The sequence below is a fragment of the Aquila chrysaetos genome, chromosome 4, assembly GCF_900496995.4.
Source record: "Aquila chrysaetos chrysaetos chromosome 4, bAquChr1.4, whole genome shotgun sequence".
Lineage (NCBI taxonomy): Eukaryota > Metazoa > Chordata > Aves > Accipitriformes > Accipitridae > Aquila > Aquila chrysaetos.
In genome coordinates this window covers 35,313,546-35,337,971 of record NC_044007.1, presented here as the reverse complement: position 1 = coordinate 35,337,971, position 24,426 = coordinate 35,313,546, and the positions used below count along the sequence as shown (strand labels likewise).

At 38.0% G+C, this 24,426-nt stretch overlaps 1 protein-coding gene across 6 annotated transcripts in view; it reads right to left on the bottom strand.

The window, feature by feature from the left end:
- STAU2 (staufen double-stranded RNA binding protein 2) overlaps positions 1 to 24,426 on the bottom strand; it is a 176,565-nt gene that overhangs the window by 135,667 nt on the left and 16,472 nt on the right. For 5 of the 6 annotated variants that reach the window (XR_003922902.1, XM_030010781.2, XM_030010784.2 and 2 more), the window contains exons 2-5: positions 21,064 to 21,271; positions 19,841 to 19,971; positions 14,652 to 14,811; positions 12,186 to 12,321 (exon numbers count right to left, since the gene is read on the bottom strand). Coding sequence is in view for 5 of the 6 variants with exons in the window: in XM_030010781.2 (XP_029866641.1) it covers positions 12,186 to 12,321; positions 14,652 to 14,811; positions 19,841 to 19,971; positions 21,064 to 21,262 (626 nt within the window). In the remaining variant the exon portion in view is untranslated. Of the gene's footprint in view, positions 1 to 12,185; positions 12,322 to 14,651; positions 14,812 to 19,840; positions 19,972 to 21,063; positions 21,272 to 24,426 lie in introns of those variants that run through there. The other variant, XM_030010785.2, reaches the window with a different exon arrangement.

The following is a 24,426-nucleotide window of genomic DNA, read 5'->3' as shown; positions in this document are numbered from 1 at the left end:
CTGTTTCACTGACACTAATGACAGACTTGAATCTAAATCAGTAAGATGATTAGACTCCACTTTCTCCTCTTTTGTCATGGAAAAGAGCCTCAAAGCTAAGAGAGTTTTGAGCTGTTTTTTTTCTAAAGATTATTTCCCTTTTGATCACAACACTGGGGGATTCAGCCCCATTTCAGTGAAACAAATCATCCAAACAAATCATGGTGCCAAAACACATGATGCTGTGAATGCAGCTATCCTTTCTGTGATGATAACCAACTTAAACTGGCATTCCTCTTTAAAATATCCTAAAAAGACAAGCATCTTCAGAAGAACCTGGGAATTAGCATTTCAGAAGAGGTGGTAACTGTACTTTCTTTCACACAACACAAGCTGCCACGAAAATCACTACTGTAGAGAAGACCTGAAGAGAAACTATAACACAGTGGTTGCTGGTGAGAAATTCAGACTCCATATATTCTGTCATGAAAGAATCTTGAAAACCTTTCTTGAGAAAATTTAATACTTCCTCAATCTGTGGCAGAACTTTCAGTTCAAAAGGGACAAAGACCTTGGACTAGGAGAGAGTACAATTCCAGTCAGATCTTACTGAGTTATAATCTGTCAAAAATCAGCCACTAACCTTTCTGCTTGCTTCCCTCAGGAAAATTATGACAGCCTCTCAAATTAACATTTGAGCTCTAACAAGAGTTCATCTGTGTCATTACCAAAAAAGCATGCAAAGGAAAGAGAATGTATTTACTGGTAACTAATATTCAGGTTCTGGAAGAACATATTTACTGGTAATAAATGTTCAGGTTCCGGACACAGCTGAAAGGCCGTAACAAGAAAGGAGGCCACCTAGGCTTGCTTCCATTGAACCCACTATCTCACAGGTCTCTCAACTGAAATATCCACAGTTCAGCAGAGGTACAGGAAAAAGATAAGGGTGAATAAAAAGCTAACTGTGGAAAGAAACACACCAAAAATGTTCCTGCCTCTGGACGAGCATTCTGAATCAGTGCTTATTTTTATGCGCACCAACAACGCTAGTCTTCTGTCTGTATCCTGAAAGTAAAGCTGCCTCAAAACAATCAAGTCTAGAGAAAGGGCACCCAGTGAGTTCAAAGCCAACAGACTGAAGAGATTCACAAGGTGCTGGCGCAGGCCATTGGCTCTGAAAATCTTTCAATCAGAAGGTTTACAGAAACTCTCCCAAGTGGAAAAACAATGTTGAAAGACAGATATTAAGAAGCGAAAGATGAGGAGGATCTGTATTTCACCTCTTTATGCTTTCAGCCTAAGTGAGAATGAGACAAGTCATGGCTGACGCTTGGAAACACAGATCTGGAGCCAAATGTACCTTCTCCAGAGCAGATAAAGATGTGAGGAAGTTGAAAACCCAAAGAAAAGAACCCTGTCCACTGAAGGAAGCTTCAGGAGAAAGCCAAAATGTGCGCCAAGGACCACAAAAGGAAAGGGCAGTCCTCTTAACAGATACAGCAAGAAAGCAAGTGGTCTGGGGAGGTCGTTATATCCTGAAACACAATGAAGAAAAATATTAATTAAGAGAAGAATAAAGTATTAGGGTTTAGGAGCTCCTCTGTAAATAGGGCCAAGAGGTCATTGACAAAACTACTTAATCTTGAGTGAAGACAGTTTAGAATACCACAATAGTGTAAAATGTCGTGCCTTACGTATCACTTTTTAGGCATGAAGAGTGATGAAGCATCTAGATGCTCTAAAGCTAAGGTTAAAAAGATTTTAATGGTACCAGATAAGGGCATTGACTTGAATAAAGAGACGCTGTACTGGGAATAATACCCACAAAGCTTGCTCTCTATTTTGTCAGCTTGATTTTTAGTCTACGTAACATTATTTTAACAGCTGTCACTGTAATATTGTAAATACACTTAAGAGTGTATATTTTATTGATCCCTGATAGGTTAAATGCACCCATTAATGCAGTGGATGGTAGCGATAGGATGCGTTTGACAGAAAGTTTACATGCATGCTGTGCCAGGACACGTCACCTCACACCATTTTGTGAGCCCTGTGGAAATTCACCATAACAGGGTGAGGAGACTGCAGAAAAATTGCTTTTGGACAGAATTTAATGGCGTCTATGGATTCCACAGCAGAATCTGGGTTTTCTGATCCCAGATACTCTATGTATTTTTATGATTTAGAACACTGTAGAAATTAAACATTAGCTGTCAAAAATTTTATTGCAGGAATAAATATCCTCCGTTGTTTAAGGAATTTTTATATATTTTTAAGCCAACCATACTAATCACTATTGTCTAAACTGATAGCTACTGGCAATGGCAAAGCTCATCACCTGCAAGCTCCCTCGCCACTGTTCTTTTGGGAAAACTATCTTAAGACAAACAGATGTTTCTGCTGTTTTAAGCTAACAGGAAATGGACTGACTTTCTCCCTTTTCCTTTCCTAGAAACAAATACTAGCAAAGAAAAATCCTAGCACAGCTGTACTCAACACTTTCCTTATAACAATATGTCTGTGTGGGAGGCAGGCAATGAGTGGGAACAAACACGCCAGGGGAAGTGAAATGTAGCATGCAGAAGATGAACACAAAGAATTCATTTAAAAGTCTGTGAGTGGATTATTACACCATAATGTTGATACACTAACAGGGTAATAACAGTGTGATGTACAAGACTTTGCTTTAAGATATGATCTGAATCCTATCTCAACTGGTAATGTACAAAACTGAATCAACTATCAGTTGGCAATCTCAAGTGAATAGTTCAAATCATCAGAAAGCTTTATTAGTATGAACAGAGTGCAGGTTTGGTGGCTGAGTTGCAGCCTGATCTTTAAGGAAATGTCTTCAGGTCAAGCCTGAGAAATAAGATAGTATCATGAAATGCAGAATTCTTGCTGTCTTTGTATGGATATACCAAATATTTCAATTTTCACTGCTGACAAACTGGCACCTTTTACTCACATTAGATTTACATAAAAAAGGGAAAATGCCATTGAAGTTATTGCATTACAGCTTCAGTCATTATAGGAGAAGAAAACTTGAAGAAAATGATGAAACAAAACATTGCAGCAAACCTGGGTTTAATTGATTTATGCTGGAATTACGACATTTTAAAGTCATGAAGAGCTTCAGAATAGAAAAAGGCAACTTTCGAAAGAGTGCTTCTGCTGTGAAATTCTTGCACCAAAACACAAATTCATGCTGCCATCTAATGGTCTAAATCAGCCATTTCCAGCTGAACAATTAAATTGCTAATCTGAACAATCACTTGCATTACTTTTAGGACTATTCTTTCTTTCCCTAAATTTTAACTCTCTGAAATCCGTATCTGTTGTTCAGAATGAAATTACAGTGTATTTAAGGAGATATAACCTATTCTAACCAAACTCTTAATTTCTATTTCCAAGTAGTTTTTAGTATTTCTTCCACAAGGATTTTTGCCCATTTGTCCAAAAGGTTTGGAGGAGGGCAAGGAATGCAGAAAGGAGTTTTCGCAAAGTCAGTCAGTAAACATCTTTATCATCACACCTCTTAATCCATAAAATGCAAATTCTAAGGACAAAACTTTGCAACACTGACTGGAAATTCAGGCAAAGCACCTCTGACTCTTTCTGGCCTTTTTAGGGGAGGGATGTTGTACCCTATGGCTGAAGTCTGAAGCCGACAACTGTAGCAAGGTAAAAATCCCAGTGCCAACCCACACTGCTCCTGACCAAGGGGTTTATTCTCCTGTGACTAACTCAGCTTAGCACAACAGGCTTCAGAACCAAGGGTCCACTTCACCTGGGGAGCGAGGGCACTGGTGTCCACAGCCTAACAGCTTTTTGCAGCAAAATGCTGCTTTGTTCAATCAAAAGCATTTCAGTACTTGCATGCCTGCCTCTCCTTAGAACTGTTATTACCAAGATATGTCCCTAAAGAGTTTGTTCTTCTGATACTTTTCTCTCCCTCTTCTCTCTGGGGAGAGATCTTCCAGTCTTTTCACTGAGATAGTCAGATGACTCCCACTATAGCACTCATAAAATTATTACAAATCAACATTCTTAGGATTATTTCTCAGAGTAGGTTTCAGCTCTGGATTCAGATGCCTAAATTTAGTTTCTACACATTAACTGAATACCTAAGTTGCTATTACAGTGAAGCTCTGGAGAGATCCCTATGAAATTTAGACATCCTAGTTTATGGCATGACAAACAGCATTCTAGACTAGTGACTGCTCTGACTAGACCTTCCACTGGTTATAATTGGAGACTGGGTTTCTAGTGCAACTGAATTAGATTAGAGAGGCAACTGAGCTTGGATCTCAATCCCAGCAGCACTGTAAAGAATAGCATCTAGCTGCCTAAACACAAGCACGCAGTACCATTTGAGATGCAGTTGTGTACCTAAGACATCCGCATGACATGACACAGGACTGACCCACGAAAAGCACAAGTTTCCCATGAATAGCTGGAGTCCTGGTGGATTATATGAAATAGTATGATGACTGAACCCCCTTTTAGGGATTCCTTCAATTGCCTAAACTTAGCTACACAGGTCCATTTGAAATGCTCTAAGGTATCTTGCTTGGCCTTCAGCTGCCACTCTAGTAAAGGTCTCCTCTAGGTCTTCTGCCAAATCCACTGGTCCCATATGGATGTCTCAAACACCCTACAATGTCTCAAGTGGCACTAGAGGTCTATGTTTAGGCAACATAGTGTCCTCACATCTGCCACAGTACATATGCTTGGGAAAAAAAAAATCTGCTTTGTACACAGCTGTGCCTAAAATCCTCCTCTGTTGCAGAAAGCCTCAACAGAAAGCCTCAGTAACTGGAATGCAGCAACAGATAATAGGCTAACCATGTGTCTAGAGTCATGAAAAGATTCCACAGAATAATCTGAACTTCACCTTTTCCAGGCTACTGGCTGATCTAATCAATACTAGATCAAAGTCTTTCAGATCCAACAACCCTTTACATTATGCACTGGACTATTTGTGCCTTAAATGGATGAGGCTTTCCATGCAGAGAGGGGTCTCCTGCTAGAAGGTAAACAGGGTGCTCAGACAGCATAGAAGGACTTCTAAAGGCCAGGAGAATTTCAGACTTCATTCTCTTTCTGTAAATTAGATAACTGGGTTGTATAATTGTAGGTGTACTTCTGGACATAGTCTCAACAGATTTTATGTTGTCTCCTGCAGTGCAACCCACTCACATCAGAATTTGGCTGCCGCAGCTGTTCTTTTGGCTAGATTTTTGGGTTTTTTCCCCCATAGGACTATGTAAATTTTGTGAAACAGATGAAGTTGGGTCAGGATTTAGATTGCATTGCTAAGCACTCATGTCAAGTAACACTAGCCTCAAATCTGTTCCCTTTGATGCATGTATTTAATCTTTAACTCAGCATTTGTAGAATAAACAAACTTTTAATTTTATTCCATTCTTTCACCATACAATCTTTTATTAATCTGATGTGACGATTTTAGTAATTTATCCAATAATCACACAGCCTACTCCCTTTTCAATCATTAGATTCGAGAACATGTTAGTCCACTATGAAGCTAGCAGTTGCAGATGTAGTTGGCCTAAGACTGGTCCTCAAACTTCCTTTTACTATACCTCATTTTTAAAGTGCTGATTCAGTATTTAGGGCACTGGTCCACGGGACTGATATACATAATTTCAGGAGCAATTAAGCCCAAAAGCAAACAGTCCCATGCAGCAACTCAGTACCCAGCAGGGCAGCTACCGACCCGGTAGGTAGGAATTACATGCCCACGGGTGATGCCCTGTGCTTTGCGGCCAAGGCAGCTTGGCTGGCTCCAGAAGAGGCAAGAATATGCTGCTTCTCTATTTCTCTGAGTTTGGTCTTGCAAACAGCACTGTAAAGAAGCATTCACTGACATCAAAGAAATATGTGCTCAGAATGACAGGGCTGTGAAGAAAAAGAAAAGGAGGAATGGTCTGTGCGCTCTCCCCCATGCACTAGGGAGAAAGGTGATAGTCTTCTCCTTAGTCTGTAGTATACAATATATATATGCAGGAAGAAGCAACCATATACAAAATTAACATGAAGGCTCAGTGCAGCAGAAACTGTCAAAGTGCACAGAAGCTGTAGTTTATCCCAGGGATACTACCACTTTGCGCGACATGCATATAGAACTATCACACCATCCAAATTCCTCAAAACCAAGCAAGAAACTGCTTTTATGACTTTATTTCCATTCCTTAACTTGTCATTGTTTTTTCTTTGCTCCTATACTTCACAAGTGTTTTTAATTTTGAAAGCTGCTTTTTTTTTTTTTTTTTAATGAAGGTTTTTCAAGCTTTCTAGAATGTGGTGAGACACATTTTAAGGAATTTTATATAATAAGCAAATAACTTCTGATATCTCCCCAAAAACAAGGGTTGAGTTTTATGATCTGTTTAACACTACTTTCCATACTAAAACATCAAAAGCTGCTGTTCAGTTTCTAGTGGTTTTATTTCTTGGCTGAAAACATTTAGTTTAGTTAAGTCTGTAAGATATCATTTCTATTTTGTCACTTACAGACATTCTATAATTGAAAATACTGCAGGACAATTAAACTTCAGGAATGACTCTCTCCAATTCTAGTTGAAGAAAAAATAACTTACAATAAAACAAACCAGCATTCAATGGTGACAAGGCAAGCTGGATGACCCTGTAGTCAGAATCGATATTTTATTGTTTAACTGCTCTACATGGTTTAAGCCTACTGCATACTCAGGGATGCAAGGGAGTATGGGTCCTAGCATTGGCTACAGATATGAGTAGTATGCACATGTTTCATCCTCAGCTCTGCCAGTATTTCTCAAACCTGACCCACCGTTTCAAGGCTTGGCCCCTTCCGAGTAGCATGCCAGTTCTACTGAACTGTGCCAAATGGTGTGCTGACAAATGCGCAACCTAAATCTGTTATCAAACAGTCCTTGAAAGCATCAGCACCTCCTTCCCCAGAGTCAGTTTGTAAAGCTCTTAGGTAAAAGAAGCCATACAAAATGAAATGTTCACCATTTTTAGCTTTCCTGTAATATATATTGTTTGAGCTGAAAGGTCCTCATGTGCCTTTGTTGCAAAATTGCTCAAAACTCCTACTTGTGAGGCTTTAAATAGGTAGTATACAACTGGTAAATTTTGAGTGCCAAAAATGGTTTTTTCCTTTATCATAATCTCTGTTAGTAATATAGAAATCTTTGTTAAATAAAAAGTTGTCCAACATGCCTGGATTCAGGGTTTACAGCTTTTTTAAAAGCTCTGCCTTATCAGAGGCCATCAAGCTTCCTAGTACCAAACTTGCACGGATTTCACTTGAATAAAGAAAATCCAGAGAGGACTCCCAAGCTGTCTCATCAGAGTGAGATGAAAAAAGTTTCAAGTTCCTATCTATATTGTGAAATGAACTGCAGTATACAGATACTGAAACTACCAGAGACCTAAGCCGATAAATTCACATGATTCAGCTCAACATCACACAGACTTTATCAGCTTGGGTCGAGATGCAGTGTAATGGCAATGACCCAATGCTGTTAACAATCTAGCACATATTGCATTCACTAGCTTGAGTGAAGAGCCAGGTTAATACCTCCATACCTCATCCACTCCCAAGCTGGACTGTATTTTATCTACTTAACTACCCCTTAAGGGGGGAGCAGACTTGCCCTGCACTTCCTAACTCAGCACAGGAAGAGACTTTCAAGGCTAACACCTTACGCTGGTGTTACACACTGCCTTAAATGCCCTACTCTCTGCCATGCTAAGAGTTTTGCATTTGTAATTCTGTAGCCTGCCTTCCACTTGCAGGTCTGTAATCCTTCAGATAAGCCGCCTGGCCAAGTGTCTTTCCAGAGTTTCTCTAGCTGTATTTTTCCCTTGCTGTTCTCCCTGTGCTGTTATTCTCAAGGCCCTTCACCTGCAAATACCAATACGTTGACAGTGTTGTATCCATACTGTACCGTAGCCCTTCTCTCCTCTGCCCTTTTCCTATCTCTTGGCAGTAGCTTTTGGTATACATTACAGAGCCCAATAACATGCATGCACAAAGCTCAATAAGCAGCATTCAACACCTGCCCTGATGCAGCACTACCAGCATCATAAGCAGGAACAAGGAACAGGGAGCTTGAGCAGGTCCGGATGAAAACCACAGAATTACTATGGGAAAGTGTTATGGGGAAGACTTGCTGCATGGGAAACAACACGCAGAGGAGGATGCTCATCTGGGAGATCCCACCACTTCCCTTCCAAGCTGGCCACTGGGAAAACTTTCCCCTTTCCCTATTTTTTCCTCTCACTTGTTTGCTTTCCTTTGTTCCATGAAAGTAACTTTCACCTTCAGTATCAATTTACACCATCAGCTACAGACCTTGCAAATGGATCTTTGCACGTTGCATGTAAACCTGTTTCAACATCTTGTGTGCAACACACTGCCCATAAAAATATGTTCTACTGCATGTGAGAGTGTAGTTTTTCACACGCTTAAATCAACCTGAGCTGCCCTTAACTTCCAAACATACATTCCTGATCCCTCTCTGGTGAGGGCACAAACTCTTGTGTGACTAGGTGAGGAGGTGTTTAAGTATAGTTGTAAGTCTAGGATTAACTTCTCCCTTCCTTTCCCCCCCCAAATTGATTCATTTCCAAGCAGCTCAACTCCCAGTGCTGGAGCCAGGAAACTTGCAAGGACACAAAGCTGGGGACAAAGGACAGAGGAGGAATCACTGCCACCTCAACATAAATCATCTTAGCCTGACATGGAAGCTAGCCCTCAACTTTGCATACAAATAGCAGCTCTTAGACCACATTTCCATGAGTTACTGAAAAGGATCTTTTGTGTCACTTGAAACACTAGATTTAACTGCTCTAAAGATATGCCCTGGGATGAACTTAATGCTTTATTTTTTCTTTAAGCTATTCATCTTGCCAGAATCAAAGTTCCCTAACACAATCTCCTAATCTTAATCTGTATCTTCACCTATTTGAAAAGCACATTTTTTTGAACAGACATCAGTAAAGGGAATTTAGTCACAGTATAACAGTCAAAACCAGCTTCCAACTTATTTAACGTATTTTGTATATTTTAATAACAGGTAATAATCTACAGTCAGAAATTGATGAAAATGAAAAATACTGATTACAGCATATTACCTGTGTTATTTTTCAAATCTTATTTTTAAATAGTTTACATGGTCTGCGTTTACCTGGGAAATCCAACAACACTTATATTCTACTACCCAACTGCTAAAAATCAGCAAACAAATGCTACATACAACATGGCAGTACAAGATAATAAATGTAACATATCATACCATGGGAACATAATACAGTACTACAGCATGTGCTTCGTATTTGGGACTTTGCTCATTATAACAGATCCAGAATCTGTCTCCAGTCTTCCCTCTGGTGAGGGTGGGTAGGAGGTGCACAGCGATCCTGACTGGCAGAGGAGCAGGATCCTGCGCATCGAGGAGCCAGCAACCCACGCTGCAGCCAGCCTGAGCCGGTGTGGGCTGTGCTGTGGGGCCCGTGCCCAGCATGGCTCACAGGACAGGGCTGTGCTGCACAAATCGCTCAGCCGCAGGACAGACTCGCTGCAAGAAGGGCCTGTGGTCAGCACCCCCTCGGTACCACCCACATGACCTTGCCTTTATCTAACAGTGCAGCAAGAAGTTCTCATGTGAACATTGTTCCTGTTTTGACTATAGCAATGACAGAGTTGTCTCCTTGTAAGAAAATCCTGTGAGAGTGTGAATGACCGAGAAAGGGAGAATGTCTGCTGCGGCCAAGGTCTGCATGGCAGGCTGCACATGAGTTGTAGTCTTGCTCAATGCTACACCGCTCAGGGCTCCCAGCATCTGAAGAGGTGGAAGATTATCTGTGCTATTCTCTTCTTATACCATAGCTCTAATAAAGAGCATTTTAAATGATACTTTACAGAGTCTAAGTGCCTTTCTTACTGGGATCATAATGGACCAGCACTTCCCAATGCAAAACAAGGCGATGGACTATTATTTCCAACACAGGAGTAGTCCCAAAACAGTACTATATGGCATCACTCTTCTGTTTCCTCTTTACTCTGGTATTCATGTGTGAGCTGGTGTATGCACAGGGGGTATGTGTTTATGCAGACAGACAGGCATATCTAGCTAATTACTACTTAGTTTTAGTTATTTATCAATTTACTAGCCACAGTATTATTAGCAATCTTGCATGGGCAACTGCACTCAAATAAGCACAACGAAGCAGGCAAGCACAGATTCTGGCCTTCTGTCCCACCCTGCATGTCTGTTTCATGATCAGAAAAATCAAATGCCTTTGGCTACCTAATGCGACCAGAGAAATAAAGTTCAGGTACCATGTTACCCTACCATGGGAACATGGTTCCCATGAAAGAAAGTTCCCAAAGAAGCAAACTTAAAGATTGCACCAGACGTACTAATCATTTTCTATGAAAAGAAATAAAATCTTAAAAGTTACCAACTGCTAAGTGTTTTGGGGTTCTGCTTCCACAAATATGTTTCAGTAACTAAGTTCAGATTCCAGAATTCCCATCTTATGTTTTTTACTAGCTTGCATTTTTCCCAGCCTAGCCTTTATATCTGTTCATCAAACTAATCTCATTATAAAAGCAATTCAAATAAATGTAGGATTCCTAAATATTAACAAAACTCATTTCAGGCACCATAGTTAGCTTTTTAAACCGTGACATATGTAAGCAGAGACTCAGGTCAGCAGCAACTAGAAATGTAACACAAGTAATACAACAATCAGGCACTGTTCTGTAGAGTAATGAAAGAGTTTTCTTTCAGGTTATTTTTGTTTGTTTGTCTTTTACAGTTCTAGGTATTGTTGCTATTAAAAAAAAAAATCAGAAAGAAATGTTAAAGCCCTGAAGTTATCACAATTTAAAAATCGGGGGGGAAGTAAAATAAGATTAAATCAACTGAAATACTTTCCTTAAGTGCTGAATTTTCATTTCAAACTCCTTAATTTTTAAACATTGCTGTAAATTCAATTTCTAATAAAAGAGTAATTTTGACTAAAACACTTCTTCAGAGTTCATAAATTCATTCTTTTTGATAATTATGAGATGCATAAAAATTAATAGGAAATCCATTAAGCAATCCTTTATAAGAAAGGCAACATTTTTCACTGATAAAACATGCTATTAGAAATTCCTGACCTGTTTTGCTTTGGTTTTTTTTCTTATTTTACAGATTGCACTTGGTATCACTTTTGGAGCTCCAAAAGACCTGATCTAATATAGTCCCTCTGCAGAAAAATGGGGGAAAAAAAAAAAACCAAAACCAACTATCTTAGAGAAAGAAGTTCTTGGGATTGAAAATTAATACATGTAGTACCTTAAGGTTCTCTCAGACTGTTGAATTAGATACAAACTACATTTAGTTCAGGATGAGCTAGAACAGTTTTTCTATGTGTACTAAAAATGTACAAATACCAAAGATGAAGATGTTTCAAAAATTCAGAACACATTGAAGAATGAAATATCTGGATGGTCAGTTAAGAAAACTGATCCACCCACATAAATTTTTAAACTTTTTAATCTTTAAGAATTTCATAGTTTAAAGACAAAATTTTGAGCACTGTCTTCTCAACAATTAGTCCAACTTACTACAGTAATGACAGCATTGATGGAGGGCTCTGAATATAGGTTTCTAAACTGTGAAATAAAGATTTTTCCTAACCAAACACTGAGGATTAAGGAACTGAGACAGTTGACCAGGCAGAATGGTTAAAAGAAATGGAAACCTGAGAATGGTTTCAAGCCAATTTTCAAAATGCAGCCCTCCTAATTTTATATTCAATTTCTAAGAAAAGTGCTTCATTTTTAATGATACAGATTCTAATCACATGACACAACAGCAAAGAAAAGCAAAACCTCTCTCTGAAGTTAATGCTCTGCCTCCTCACTGCCATGGCTGTAGACTGTAACTCCAGTATGCACATTAAAAAAACAGAAACAGTTGGTTTACATGTCTTTATTCCTTGTGACATGCTTAGGGCACCTGTTTTCTTTTAGAAGGAGATTATGTGTGTTTCTAAATAAGGCTGCAGAGACTCTCCTTAGTAAAAATCTTAGTTTTATTTTACTCTGAAAATAACCTAGGAAGTTCATAAAGATTTAGAACACATGGATAAGCAAAGGACAAAACCCACCAAATAATAGAAAAAGTACAAACCTCTGATTGTACATGCCCCGGAAATTATAATTTGCTCTGTAATTGGGAATTGGTTTTGGATCTAATGGCCTGTAGATGGCAGGCTCTCCTCTTTTCATAGCCAGACCATTCAGCTCCACTGTTGGAGTTATACTGCCTGCAAAAAAACAAAGAATACATGTAAGGCACTTAAACCACAAATACTGCAAAACACAAAAGCAGGACTGAGATGAGCAGAAAAGAGAGAGCTGCATGATATTTTTTTCCCTTAAATTAAAAAAGCAGCAACTACGATGACATTTCAGTTTCTCTAAAAGACAGGAATATAGATGCCTGCTTAATCACAAGCAACGAAAAAGAACACTTAAACATTTATCTTAGTGCATTCTCTAAGCAGTTTCAGTACATTAATCTTCACATATGAATGAGAAAGTCAGTGCTAACATCAAGCTGGTTATTCATCTTTCCAACATGCTTATAATACATTATGACACTTTCTGAAACTACAATGGTAAAAGAATACTGTCTCTTCCCACTGAATACCATTAAATAAAACCACAAATAGAGCAAAGAGGCATTGAAACAAGCAAGCAGTAATAGCCATTACTGCAGTCATTTGGCAATCTTACAATGTTAGAAAAAAGTGTTTTATTTGCAAGACTTGAAAACCTAAGACTAGGACTAAAAACTAATGATCTAACAGGAATGATCTAACAAATTGAAAATACAGCTACTAGAAATCAGTGTCACTACAGCCATCTACTGGTGACATAATACAAAACCAGAAAGCAGCCAGCACTTGCCCACTTGCATGGTCTCCAAAATGCCAAATGAAAAGCTACACTGTGACTTCATTTTTTTTTTTTTTAATAAAATGTTCAGCTACAGTATTCCCCACTTGCACTGTTGTAAGAAAATCCTAAATAAGCTAAATGTACATTCCAATAAAAAGGTGTTAACATTTTCTCAAAATATTTTCAGAAGAGGTTCAAATGAATCTAGCCTTAAAAAGCTATGATGAATTTGCCAGTCTGCCATTGAGGCTGTATATGCCAAATTATGAAAATTTTTATGCAATACTTATTCAAAAACTTCTACCAACAACAATTTTTATATTTTCCAGAGCAAGGAATGACTATGAATTCAACTAAATAATAAAAATGTAAAACGTCATTTTGATGAGAAGATACCTGTGCATATACAATACATCCTTCTTAGAGCATAATTACAGTGTTAAGTGATACAATTTTTTAATGAATTCTCTTAAAGCCTATTTCTTTTGTTATCAGCTTTTCCCTTTAAGAATATGCTTAAAGCAAAAAAAAAAAGAAGCTGAGCAATACTCTGCAATGTCAAGAATGAACTCAGGGTCCCTTTTTATAGGGGTCTGAGCCTCCTGCTTTCTAAACAGCCAAAGTCACAGTAACTGTGAAGGACACAGGGCAAAACCACTGTCCTGGGTCTGGAGAAGCAACGTATTGATCTCCAAAGGAGCAAGAGAATACTATCGCACTGCTCTCAAAAAAATCCTTAACAGCTAATGCTCAGGATAATACCCACAAGCTCTAAAGGAAAGTTACTCCTGCTTTTTTTCCAACACAGAGATTAACTGCAAAATTACTCCATTTTAAAAAAATGGCTGAAGACAACTTTTTTTAAAAGGGAGAGAGGGGCAGAGGGAAATAAAAAGTGAAGAAGGGAAAAGGGCAAGAGGGGAAAAAAAGGAGTGTAAAAAAGAAAAAAAGAAGAAAAGATTACTTTTTTTCCTTGGAGTTTGCTTTTTTATATATTAGTTTGAAATAAAGTTAGGAATATATTTCTTATTCATTTTATCGAACAAGACAGAACAGATCACTGAGCACGTGGCTGAGATGTGTACCTCAAAAGGGGTTGCACGCATAGAAGGTAACTCACAGGTAACACCTCAAAATGAAGGATGCCAGACACCAATATACATTCTTTCTATTATTCAAACAACAGTTTCTAAAGACATATAAAAGCACAGGTTGCTATGAAGGAAAACTCACAATGCAGGAAATTACCTGTCACAGTTCTCATGCCAAATCCTGACCTTTTATTTACACTACATATGCAATTTCACAGGATTGGACTGGATGAAATTTCCAATTTCATTGGAAAATCAGCTAAAATAACTCTTTGGGAAAAATGTTTTACTATGGTAATAATGGTCAGTTCAATCTGTTTTTGTCCTGACTACTGTTGATCACATACAATCACTTTGTATACAACCAAGCCTTATCTAAATAATATATTCACTTACAGTTCAACCATTTCAGGTATGCGCATTAAAAATTCTCCTGTGCCAACTCGCTAGAGGTTCTTCATTATACTATCATACAGCTACGTTAATTCAGCTATGGTAATTCTCATCCTCCGACTTAACTTATATCTTGTTAGATTTATTTATTAGTGGTATAATATTCTAACACTTCAACAAGATTTAACACACAGAGGAAAATGTCATACCTGGATTATTATTAACATTATTTTTGGGTGGTCTAGGCGTTGGTTTGGGAAGGGTAGTTTCATTCAATGCTTTGCTAGCAGCAGCATGTTGGGCCTTTTTAATACTGCTTCCTTCAGCTTCCCATGTCTGCTCTCCGAGAGTCAGCTGCACTGTGAACATCTTCAAAGACAAAGAACAGGTAAACACTGGCAAGAGTATCACTGTGGATTAGACCAATCTGTATAAAAACTTCCAGGGCTCAAGAGAAACAGTGCTCTCTTTTCATTATATTCCACTCCCAGATAACACATCTGATTCTTACAGAGATAAGTAAGTCCTTATCAGTGGGCAACATTTGGCCTTTCAAATGACAAAGTAAAATAGCGTAATTGTCCTGGTGTCAGCTGGGATAGAGTTAATTTTCTTTCTACTAGCTGGTATAGTTTTGGATTCAGTATGAGAAGAATGTTGATAACACACTGATATTTTCAATTGTTGCTGAGTAGTGTTTAGACTAAGTCAAGGATTTTTCAGCTTCTCATGCCCAGCCAGCAAGAAGGCTGGAGGGGCACAAGAAGTTGGGAGGGGACACAGCCAGGGCAGCTGACCCAAACTGGCCAAAGGAATATTCCACACCATGTGATGCCATGCCCAGTATACAAACTGGGGGGAGTTGGCCTGGAGGCAGGATCTCTGCTCAGGAACTAGCTGGGCATCAGTTGGTGAGTGGTGAGCAATTGCATTGTGCATCACTTGTTTTGTATATTCCAATTCTTTATTATTATTATTATTGTCATTTTATTATTGTTATTATTATCATCATTAATTTCTTCATTTCTGTTCTATTAAACTGTTCTTATCTCAATCCACAAGTTTTACCTTTTTTTTTTTGATTCTGTCCCCCATCCCCCTGGGGTGGGGGGGAAGTGAGTGAGCGGCTACATGGTGCTTAGTTACTGGCTGGGGTTAAACCACAACAGTAATGTTAATGTCAACTATCAAAGAACAGAATAATATTTAAACCAAGTAAAAACTGCAAACTTATCCTCTGCTCTTGGAAGACTATATACAGGTCAGTTAAGACCACATTTCTTCACACATTTGAATGCGTTTAGTGACTTTACCTGTAGAAAAAAGGTAAAGAATGCTACTTAAAAAAAAAAGTAATTTTGTAATAATTTTGAATGGATATAAATGACTGCACACTCTTCAAGGCATCTGAGAATTTGGCCCAAAGAGTTTTACCCAGTGAAAGAATTTCTCACACAACCTGATTTCTGAAAATAATGTGTATTGTTACGGCAGAGCCACAACTCAAGTATGTTCAAAAATAAAGTAAGAAAGAAAAGAAGAACTATCTTTTTGAATGAAACTGCAGTTCTTTAATGTGGACTCTATAGTGAAGACAGGAACTGTAAAAATTCAGAATTCAGAAACGGACTACTGATAAAAACCACATATATTTCAAAACCTGCAATAAAGGATTATTTCAAGCAGTATCTATGCTGTGCAAGTTGTGAAAATAAAACTCAATATATATTTAAGATATCAGATAGAGTCTATCTTCTGTATGATACATACATACATGTTCTGTTTAAATTTGAGCATCTAAGAACGAGAGGAGAAAGAGTAAGAACTCAATGTCTTTTCCATATCAATTCCATACATATAAGGCAGGATTTAATAGTCAGATACACACAGTAAACTAAGATATACCTACCTCAGAAAACAGGCTAACTACTTAAGGCAACATAAAGAAATCTACATATTACTGTGAGCAGTATATAAAGTAATATTTTCATTTCAATAGTTATTTGCTCTATGATTTTTAAAATTATGTAAACTTGCTAGATCCAGGACCAGATATCTAGAGATGGGCATGATGAGCAACCTTTAAATTTGCCTTAACATGTATTTTCATTTAGCATGTACTTGCAAACAAACATTTGAACACAGGTATATAGGTGCCTCCCAACTCAGCCCTATACACATGCGCACAGTGATATGAACTGAATGCTATAAATACATACTTGTGTCTTAATTACAGCCTCGAGTTTTGGCCTACTGTAATTTTCACAAGCACAGTGCTAGTCCCTGTATCACACTTCCTATCACCATGTTGTTTTTTCCACAGCAGTCATGGCAATTTCCTTATAGACAAGGGTGAAGAGAGAAATAGTCTCTTAATTTTGCACTCTGTCAAACCCTACCCCCTCCTGAAAGCTAAGCTGGGTATTAAGAGCTACATAACCATAATTATATAAATTATCTATAAACATGCATCCTTATTACTAAAAGGACTGAAATTTGATTTCTGGATCTGGAGTTTATATATTTTGCAAGAAAGTATCAGTGTAGTATTTTTATTGGAGGAGAATAAACTTGAATTTCAATAAAAATGTGATGAATAATGGCTCCTTATCTACCTATAGCTGTCGTCTTAGTACTTAGAGCAATAAACAGGAATTCAAGATAATAAAGGGCTTGCTCAGTAAATTTCTATAGCCAGAGTTCTAACCTTCTCACTTAGCCCATCTGACAAAAAAACTCCTGCAAAAAACCACACACAGTACTAAGTGGGAATTTAATTAAAGGAATAAAACTGCCTAAAACCAAAATCTGGAGCAGCCAATGAAGTAGTCAAGTTCTGCAAGACGAGTTGACAGTTCTGCTACAGATTGAGAGGCATTTCTCACCAATTTTCTGAGGAAGTTTGTATTACTTACATCCAACCTAACTTACCTGATGGCTAGAGAGCAGAAATGCAAAGGCCACCGTGCTTTGTGCCTTTCATTCCGCCGTGTCCGTAAGGTCAGTCTCCCTTAGCTCTAGTAATCCTTTCCTCCTCACTTTTTCTGAATGTAGAACCTTCTCTCCCTCTTCCCAGCCTTTTGAAGCCCAGTGTCCCTTACCTCTTTCCCTCTTCTCTGTACCACCATTCACTTTCTTTTGCCACTGTACCTTTTGTCTCCTGAAAACACCATTGACATAGAAGCACAAAAGAAATGATCAATCTGACTAATGTATTCGAAAGCATTGTTTATGCTAACAAAGACTTTCTGATTTTTCTTATGATGAAGAATCCACATGGAGGGCAGACTCCTAGAAACCCTAACTGCAGTGTCAAGAAGCGTCACTTCTCTCCCAGCTCCCCTGGTTCTAGTTTCCCATTTCACCCCAATGGTCAAAACTTACTCTCCAGAGACAACTAGAAAAAAGTATATAAGAATTTGCTAGCATTTGCGATCACAATGCAGGCAGCTGTCTTGTAGAGCATGTCTCTGAAAATCATGAAAACCACTAGTGGACAGGAACGTAGTATGTGTAGGAGGAAGGCAACGTGAGACACTCCTTAAATGGCAAACGGCATCAGCAGTATTACATTCTTCAGGTCATGCTTTCTAGGACAAACTCAGCTCTGTTTCACATATTCTATCAGGTATATCATCATATTACTAGCCAGACACTATACTAAACTGCTAACACAGTCATAATAATTTCTATGTCTCTGCTTTTTGTAGGTTAAAAGTACACAAGTCTGCATAATCTTATTAGTATTATCCTTTTCTTCATCCCCTTCCCTCCCTTGTTTTTCTCATTTGCTGCACAGGTCAAAATCAGACTCAATATTCTTTTGAGTCTACAGAACACTTTTTTTTTTTTTTTTTGACGACTATAAGTGTAATTAAAAATAATAAGAGGTAAATTGAAAAACTGAAAAATTAAGAAATCCATTGAAAATCTGGCTTTCAAAAGTGCAGCTAATGCAGGCTCAAGTAATTTCAATTATATTAGTTCCTTTAAAAGTAATAACAAATATATGTGAACTATTTCTTATCCTGCTAAAATTTAAAGTATAGTATGAATGTAATGTAAACCAAATCTCTTTACCACTGAGGAATATGAACTGCCAAAACCACACCTTTTGGTACAACCAAAGCACTTCCTATTTCACATTAATGGAAAAAAGATAACAAAATAAATATACAATACAACAGTGAAAAGTTACAGAAAGCGCAACAGATTTAACGTGCTGCAACCTAAAACCAACCAAGGAGTGTATCCTGTGGTGCCAAATGTCGCCAGGAAGGGGAAGGGCACTTCCATTTCCATTTGCAATAAGGGATTCTAAAAGCTTGCTGATTCTCAGCAGCCCTGCACCTGCTGACATTTCCACCAGCATAAAGGATGCATGAACACCAGCCAAACCAGAAGGTCAGTGATTTGCATCAACTCTGCGCTAGCTGACAACAAAACACACAACTGAGAAACAAGGGGCAATGGCAGAGAGACAGCCCATGACTAGCTGAAACTGTTACTAATCTGCAGTGTGATCCCACTGTCTTACACAGTTTTGCCACTCTAGAAATACTGAGTACAAAGCAGCTATTAATTATGACATTGTCTCTCTCAGTTTTTCAGGCTTTTTTCTCTTCCCCCAGACTGCTCCTAACTAGGGAGTAAATTCAAAATTACACCTGAAAATTATTATAATGAGAATATCCCTCTGTGTTCCCCATCATACGAAAGCATCCTAATTTGTACTTATGAAATGGAGTTGGATATCCAAATTAATATGAGAACTGACCAGAATTAACTGTCAGTTCATTAGAAACTTTAATGCTATAATCATACTAGGAGTCTTAGTATCACCGTAAATCTTATGAAGTCGCACAGCATTTAAAGGAAAGAACAGTAATATGTGCCCTATAATGCAAGGTCCAAAGATACGGTATCAATGCAATCAACTTTATGGACACAGAATCGTATCAATAAGAACTTCAAAAAATAACACAAAATAGCTTTGTCGTCATCGGCACTACCATGAAACAAATGCAGAGGTAGTTATCAGGGACACGCCGACTGGGGAGCAGGATTCATGCAGCTTAAAAAGCAAACGCTCCATAATCATTAAGAAAGGGTGGTGATACCCTGGAAAGACCTTCACAAGGTCTTTATAGAGACCAACAAATATAAACTCAAAGGTGGAAGTCAAAGTAAGGTACAAAATGATCTACAGGCCTTCAACAGAAATACAGACACACTTTCTGAAAGTGTAAAAAAAAAAAAAAAGAAAGCAAAATACAGAACAGTAAGAAACCCCTTACACTAGAAATGTGGCTGTGTTTGAGAAGCGCACTCGTCCAGACCATGACATTATCTGTTCAGCATTTAAGGTACGGCTCATCACCTGGAACTGTGACCTTACCTTGGCATGAGCAGGCCCTCTTTCATTCAGAAGCTTATACTGGGGTTGAATTCTATTGAAACGGGCTAACTCATTTACCAGACACATTGGAGTTTTCTCTTTGGGGTTTGCCATGTTATCTTGGAGAGGAGCTGTAAATAAAGAGTCTGTAAAGTTTTTGTGGAGAAATGTATTCTTCACAACTTCGCAAAGCTTTGCAAAAGCAGCAGCATGCTTAGAAAAGAAAATACTTTGGCTAAAAAATAATTCTTGCACATATGCTAAATACAATGTTTAAATACCATTTACATATTAATCATATGAGAATACGCATTGTACAATAACCATTTTGATTACATGCAATTTAAAAAAAAATACAACTACTTCTTTCCAAAATAGATGACAGTGTAGGAGGACACATACATATGCTACATTTTCTACATCACCAAAGTTTACTGTCAAGAGTATACTGGTTCCAGGAATTGACTACTCTTTCAGAAAGGTTTCTTGACACTTTGAAGTAGAAGTGGATAGCATGAGAGTTGCCAGATATATATAGCAGATGAAACCCTGTGGTCCTCACTTGCTTCTCCCTGCTTCTTCCCAGTGTTTTAGACTTTTCTCACAATAATGGAGTCAACCTCAGAGCACTCCCAAAGAACACCTTTCCTCCCCCTTTAAGGATTTTGTTCTGCTTTTCTTAGACTACTTACTTCATGTATACCGCCTTACTATTTTTTAACTTTCTGCTATTTCTTTTTCAACTTATTTGTATTTATCCCTAGCATACACTGTCATTTCTTGCTTTATTTTTTAGGATAACATTTCTGTAATTTATACCCAGTTCAGCATAGGAACTACAGCATTTATTAGGCTACAAAGGAAACACCGAATACTGCCAAGCAGTCTGAAGACATTCTGTTCTAGGGAAGAGAAATACACTTGGAGACCTTCCTGCACCACTAAAACTTCTCTGTAAAAGATACACTCAGAATTTGACAAAATAGACATGTTCTTTTCTGAGCTTTTATATCATTGATCAACACTTCACTGCAGGTCTGAGCTCAGTTAAAGAAACTTAACTTAGTAAACAGTCTATTTAGCCAAAATATATTGTTCTAGGGGATTTTTTTTTCTTTACTTTAATCCTCTTTAAGACCTACCTTTTTTTTTTTTTTTTAAATTAACAATTCATCAAAAAGATTCATTTGAACACCAAAGAAAATATACCTGGACCAACTTACCTGGTGAGTTGCTAGAAGGCGCAGGATCCACAAGGCCGGCAGTAGGACTGCTACAGCTGGCAGCAGATTCTGAAATGGATCCGTTCATTGAGGACGGCAGACCCAATGTATTTGTAGTTGTAACTGGTAGGGGTAGCACCATAGGGGACATGGTAGGTCCGGACAGGTTTGCTGTAGTCTGCATCTTAACTTGTGCCATTGCCTATCACTGCAATAAACAAATTATTATGAGCAGGGCACTTTGCATGTCAAATGATGGTAGTGATATTAACAACACTTCTTTTTTGCTGCTGGATCTGGGTCACAAAAACATCCACAAAAGCCATGCCTCTGCACACGTTTTACTTCCAAACTGATGCACAGAGAAACAGAGCTCACAGCCAAAGAAAATCACCACACGCCCTGACTCCAGGTTCTGTTGCTCAACTATGGGGTGATCCTTCCTGAAAGACAGCAGGAAGAATGATTATTCTAGAATAAAATTCCATATAATTATTCTGTGGATAAGATTAGCACCTCCCAATTTCTTCAAGAGAGGATGTCTTTGCAACAAACTGCCATAGCAATCTTTTGCCATAGTTTTTCCAGTAAAGTGCACACAATATACCAAATAAGGACACAAGAGAAAAATCCCTATTTTTTGCCTGTTACCAAACTAGAAAAGAGAAAAAATAAGAAGAGAAAACAACAAACCAACCAAAAAAACCCACCAAAGAAGCAAGTTCTGAAAAAATTACTGCTTATCCAGTCAACAGGTGGAGCACTTCAATCCTTGTCTACATTACTAGCACAGGTACTAGGATTTCCTAAACTAGCCTTTAATCCAGGGCCTAAAGCATTTACCTAGAATATGCCAGGTACTAATTATCTCTCTCCATCTGCCCAAATGAGTTTATTACCAATACCTGTTCTCTCGCTAAGTCTACACTTGTAAACAAACCAGGGTCAGGGCACAGCTCCTTCATACTATTCACTGAGAGCATATTCCTTGGCAAAATTTTGGCTACGGACAAAAACTCTTGCAAAAACCACATAGGAGCAGTTCAGAGGCCAGCAGGCACCCCAGGCAATCCACTCAAATAAGTGAGGAGGCCTCTCAGTCCTCCAGGGAACAGTCCTGAGGTTCTCCTTTTGGCATCAGGAGCAAACAGGATGATTTATTTTATTCAATAGCATGGATATAAGACTGTATTTTTTAGGGCTGAGAGAGAGATGAAACCCGTAACAGCCAACAAACAGCCTGGGGAGCCTGGGCAGCAGCTCTGGTCCCTCTGGCTAAGGCAGAGGAGGACAGGAGCCCAGCTCTCCTCTGTCACGGGCAGCACGCTTACCACTAAGCTCTTTGCTACTTCTGTTGGGGTAATTGTCTCTTCCTAAGCAAAAATCCCATCTAACACCTGAAAAACTTTCTCACTAAGGTCTTACTGAAACAAGTACAACTGTATTAAAAAATTTTTATTACATCACTATTTTGCACCCCCCTAAAACTGCTAAAAAAATATCCAAGTATCTCTACTCAGGGGGACAGTATTGTTGGATTAAGATCCCAAATCACTCTATACACCATAGCATGCAACTGCTTTAGCACAGTTGCACTAGCATAATGAAAATAATAAATCCTATTACTGTGACTCTGTGCTTTGGAGAAGAGGTTCAGACTGGAATGCCACTTTATTACTGAGGAAAGACAGACGACTAATTTAAATCTCTGGAAAGGCAAAAGTAAAAAAATTAAAAATGAAGCTGAGATGCAATCACTTCCCATTTCATAAATATTGTAAGTAAAATGCTAATAGTGACAGATTGAAAAATACATATGCAGTCAGCTGAGATATATTCAAATACTTCACATGTTCAAAAATATGGACTAAATTCAGACTGTAAAAATCCTACTGTCACTTAACAGCAAATGTCATACAATATAGCAGCATTGTTACAAGGGCCTAACTTAAAGACTGAGAATGTGTATAACTATAGAATTCTTTAGTATACTACGTTTTTAATTATGATTTTAAATATATTAGTATAGATCAGAATGAATGAATGAATTTTAAAAGTTTCTTAATTGTATCAAAGTCAATGATGGCAGAATCAGGCCATATTTATTAAACAGCTTTAAAATGAAACCAACATAATATGAAATATCATCACAATAATTAAAGTTTAAGAAACTCCTTCGAGTACTTACAGCATTTTAGTTTATAAACATGAGCATGAGAAAGCTGTCACTCATATAGTACTGTATGACATGCTACTGAACACCTATTCTTCAGTCCTGCCAGTTGTGAATTATCTTTTCAGCTTCCAGTATTTTGAAAGTTTATTTTTCTTTTCAAGAAAGCAGAACTTAATAATAACCAAATAAAATAATCTGTTCTATAGTACTGCTGTTCTAAAGGGAGAAATTGTAGGATTGATCCCTTTCTATTAAGGATAAAAATGTCAGTTTGACAATAGTATCAAGGAACTGTAAAAGTGAACAGATAAAGTTTAGGAGAAAAAAGACACTCTTTGCCCTACAGTAAAATATGTAGGAAGTTAAACTGTGAAATCAGAATAAAATCATAAAGCATTAGGTGCTGGAGTTTTCTTATATATCTAAAGCTGCAGAACTCATACAAGAAACTGTAACTATTTTGTAAATTAATCTGTATAAACAAACATGCCCAGGACGTAAACTTAATTGTAGGGACTAACTTATATACATGAGATATGGAGATAGTAAATTTGCAATCAGTTCTACAAATCCACTAGTAGAGAGAGACAACAGAGAGAATATAGTTGATATAGTGCTGTCATGTCATTTTCACACTACCACACAAATAACGTTTGATGTCGTGACAAAAAGGAGTCAAAATCTATATGCTCCATCTTTTCTTTACATTTTTTACATATACACCACTGCTGTACTATTTTATAAACAGTGAAGTACAAACATTTTGGGGCCTTCCAGCCACGAGCACAGACCAGTTTGCTACTACACAACAAAATGTAGGACTTGGGAGACAGAGATTTCACTAAACTGGCCAGAGATGAAATGCAGTTACATAATTAAAATATTTTCAAATCTTCTACGTGGACACTTTTGAAAAATCTGTCATATACAAAAAGGATAGTTTATTTAGGATATTATGAATACAAGTAGAAAAGCCCCCACACCTCATTTTAGGTGGCTAACACAACTCACATCTAGAAAACCGCTACACCCAAACGTCTCCAGAGGAGTTTCCCTTGATGTTAGGCAGTGGTTACAGATGCTTGTATCTCTCTGAGAAAGCTGGACTGCGCAGCTGTGACTGCCAGCTCTGTGTCGTTTTTGAGCCACCAGCTGCCATGCTGAGACACCACAGCAATGATATTTCT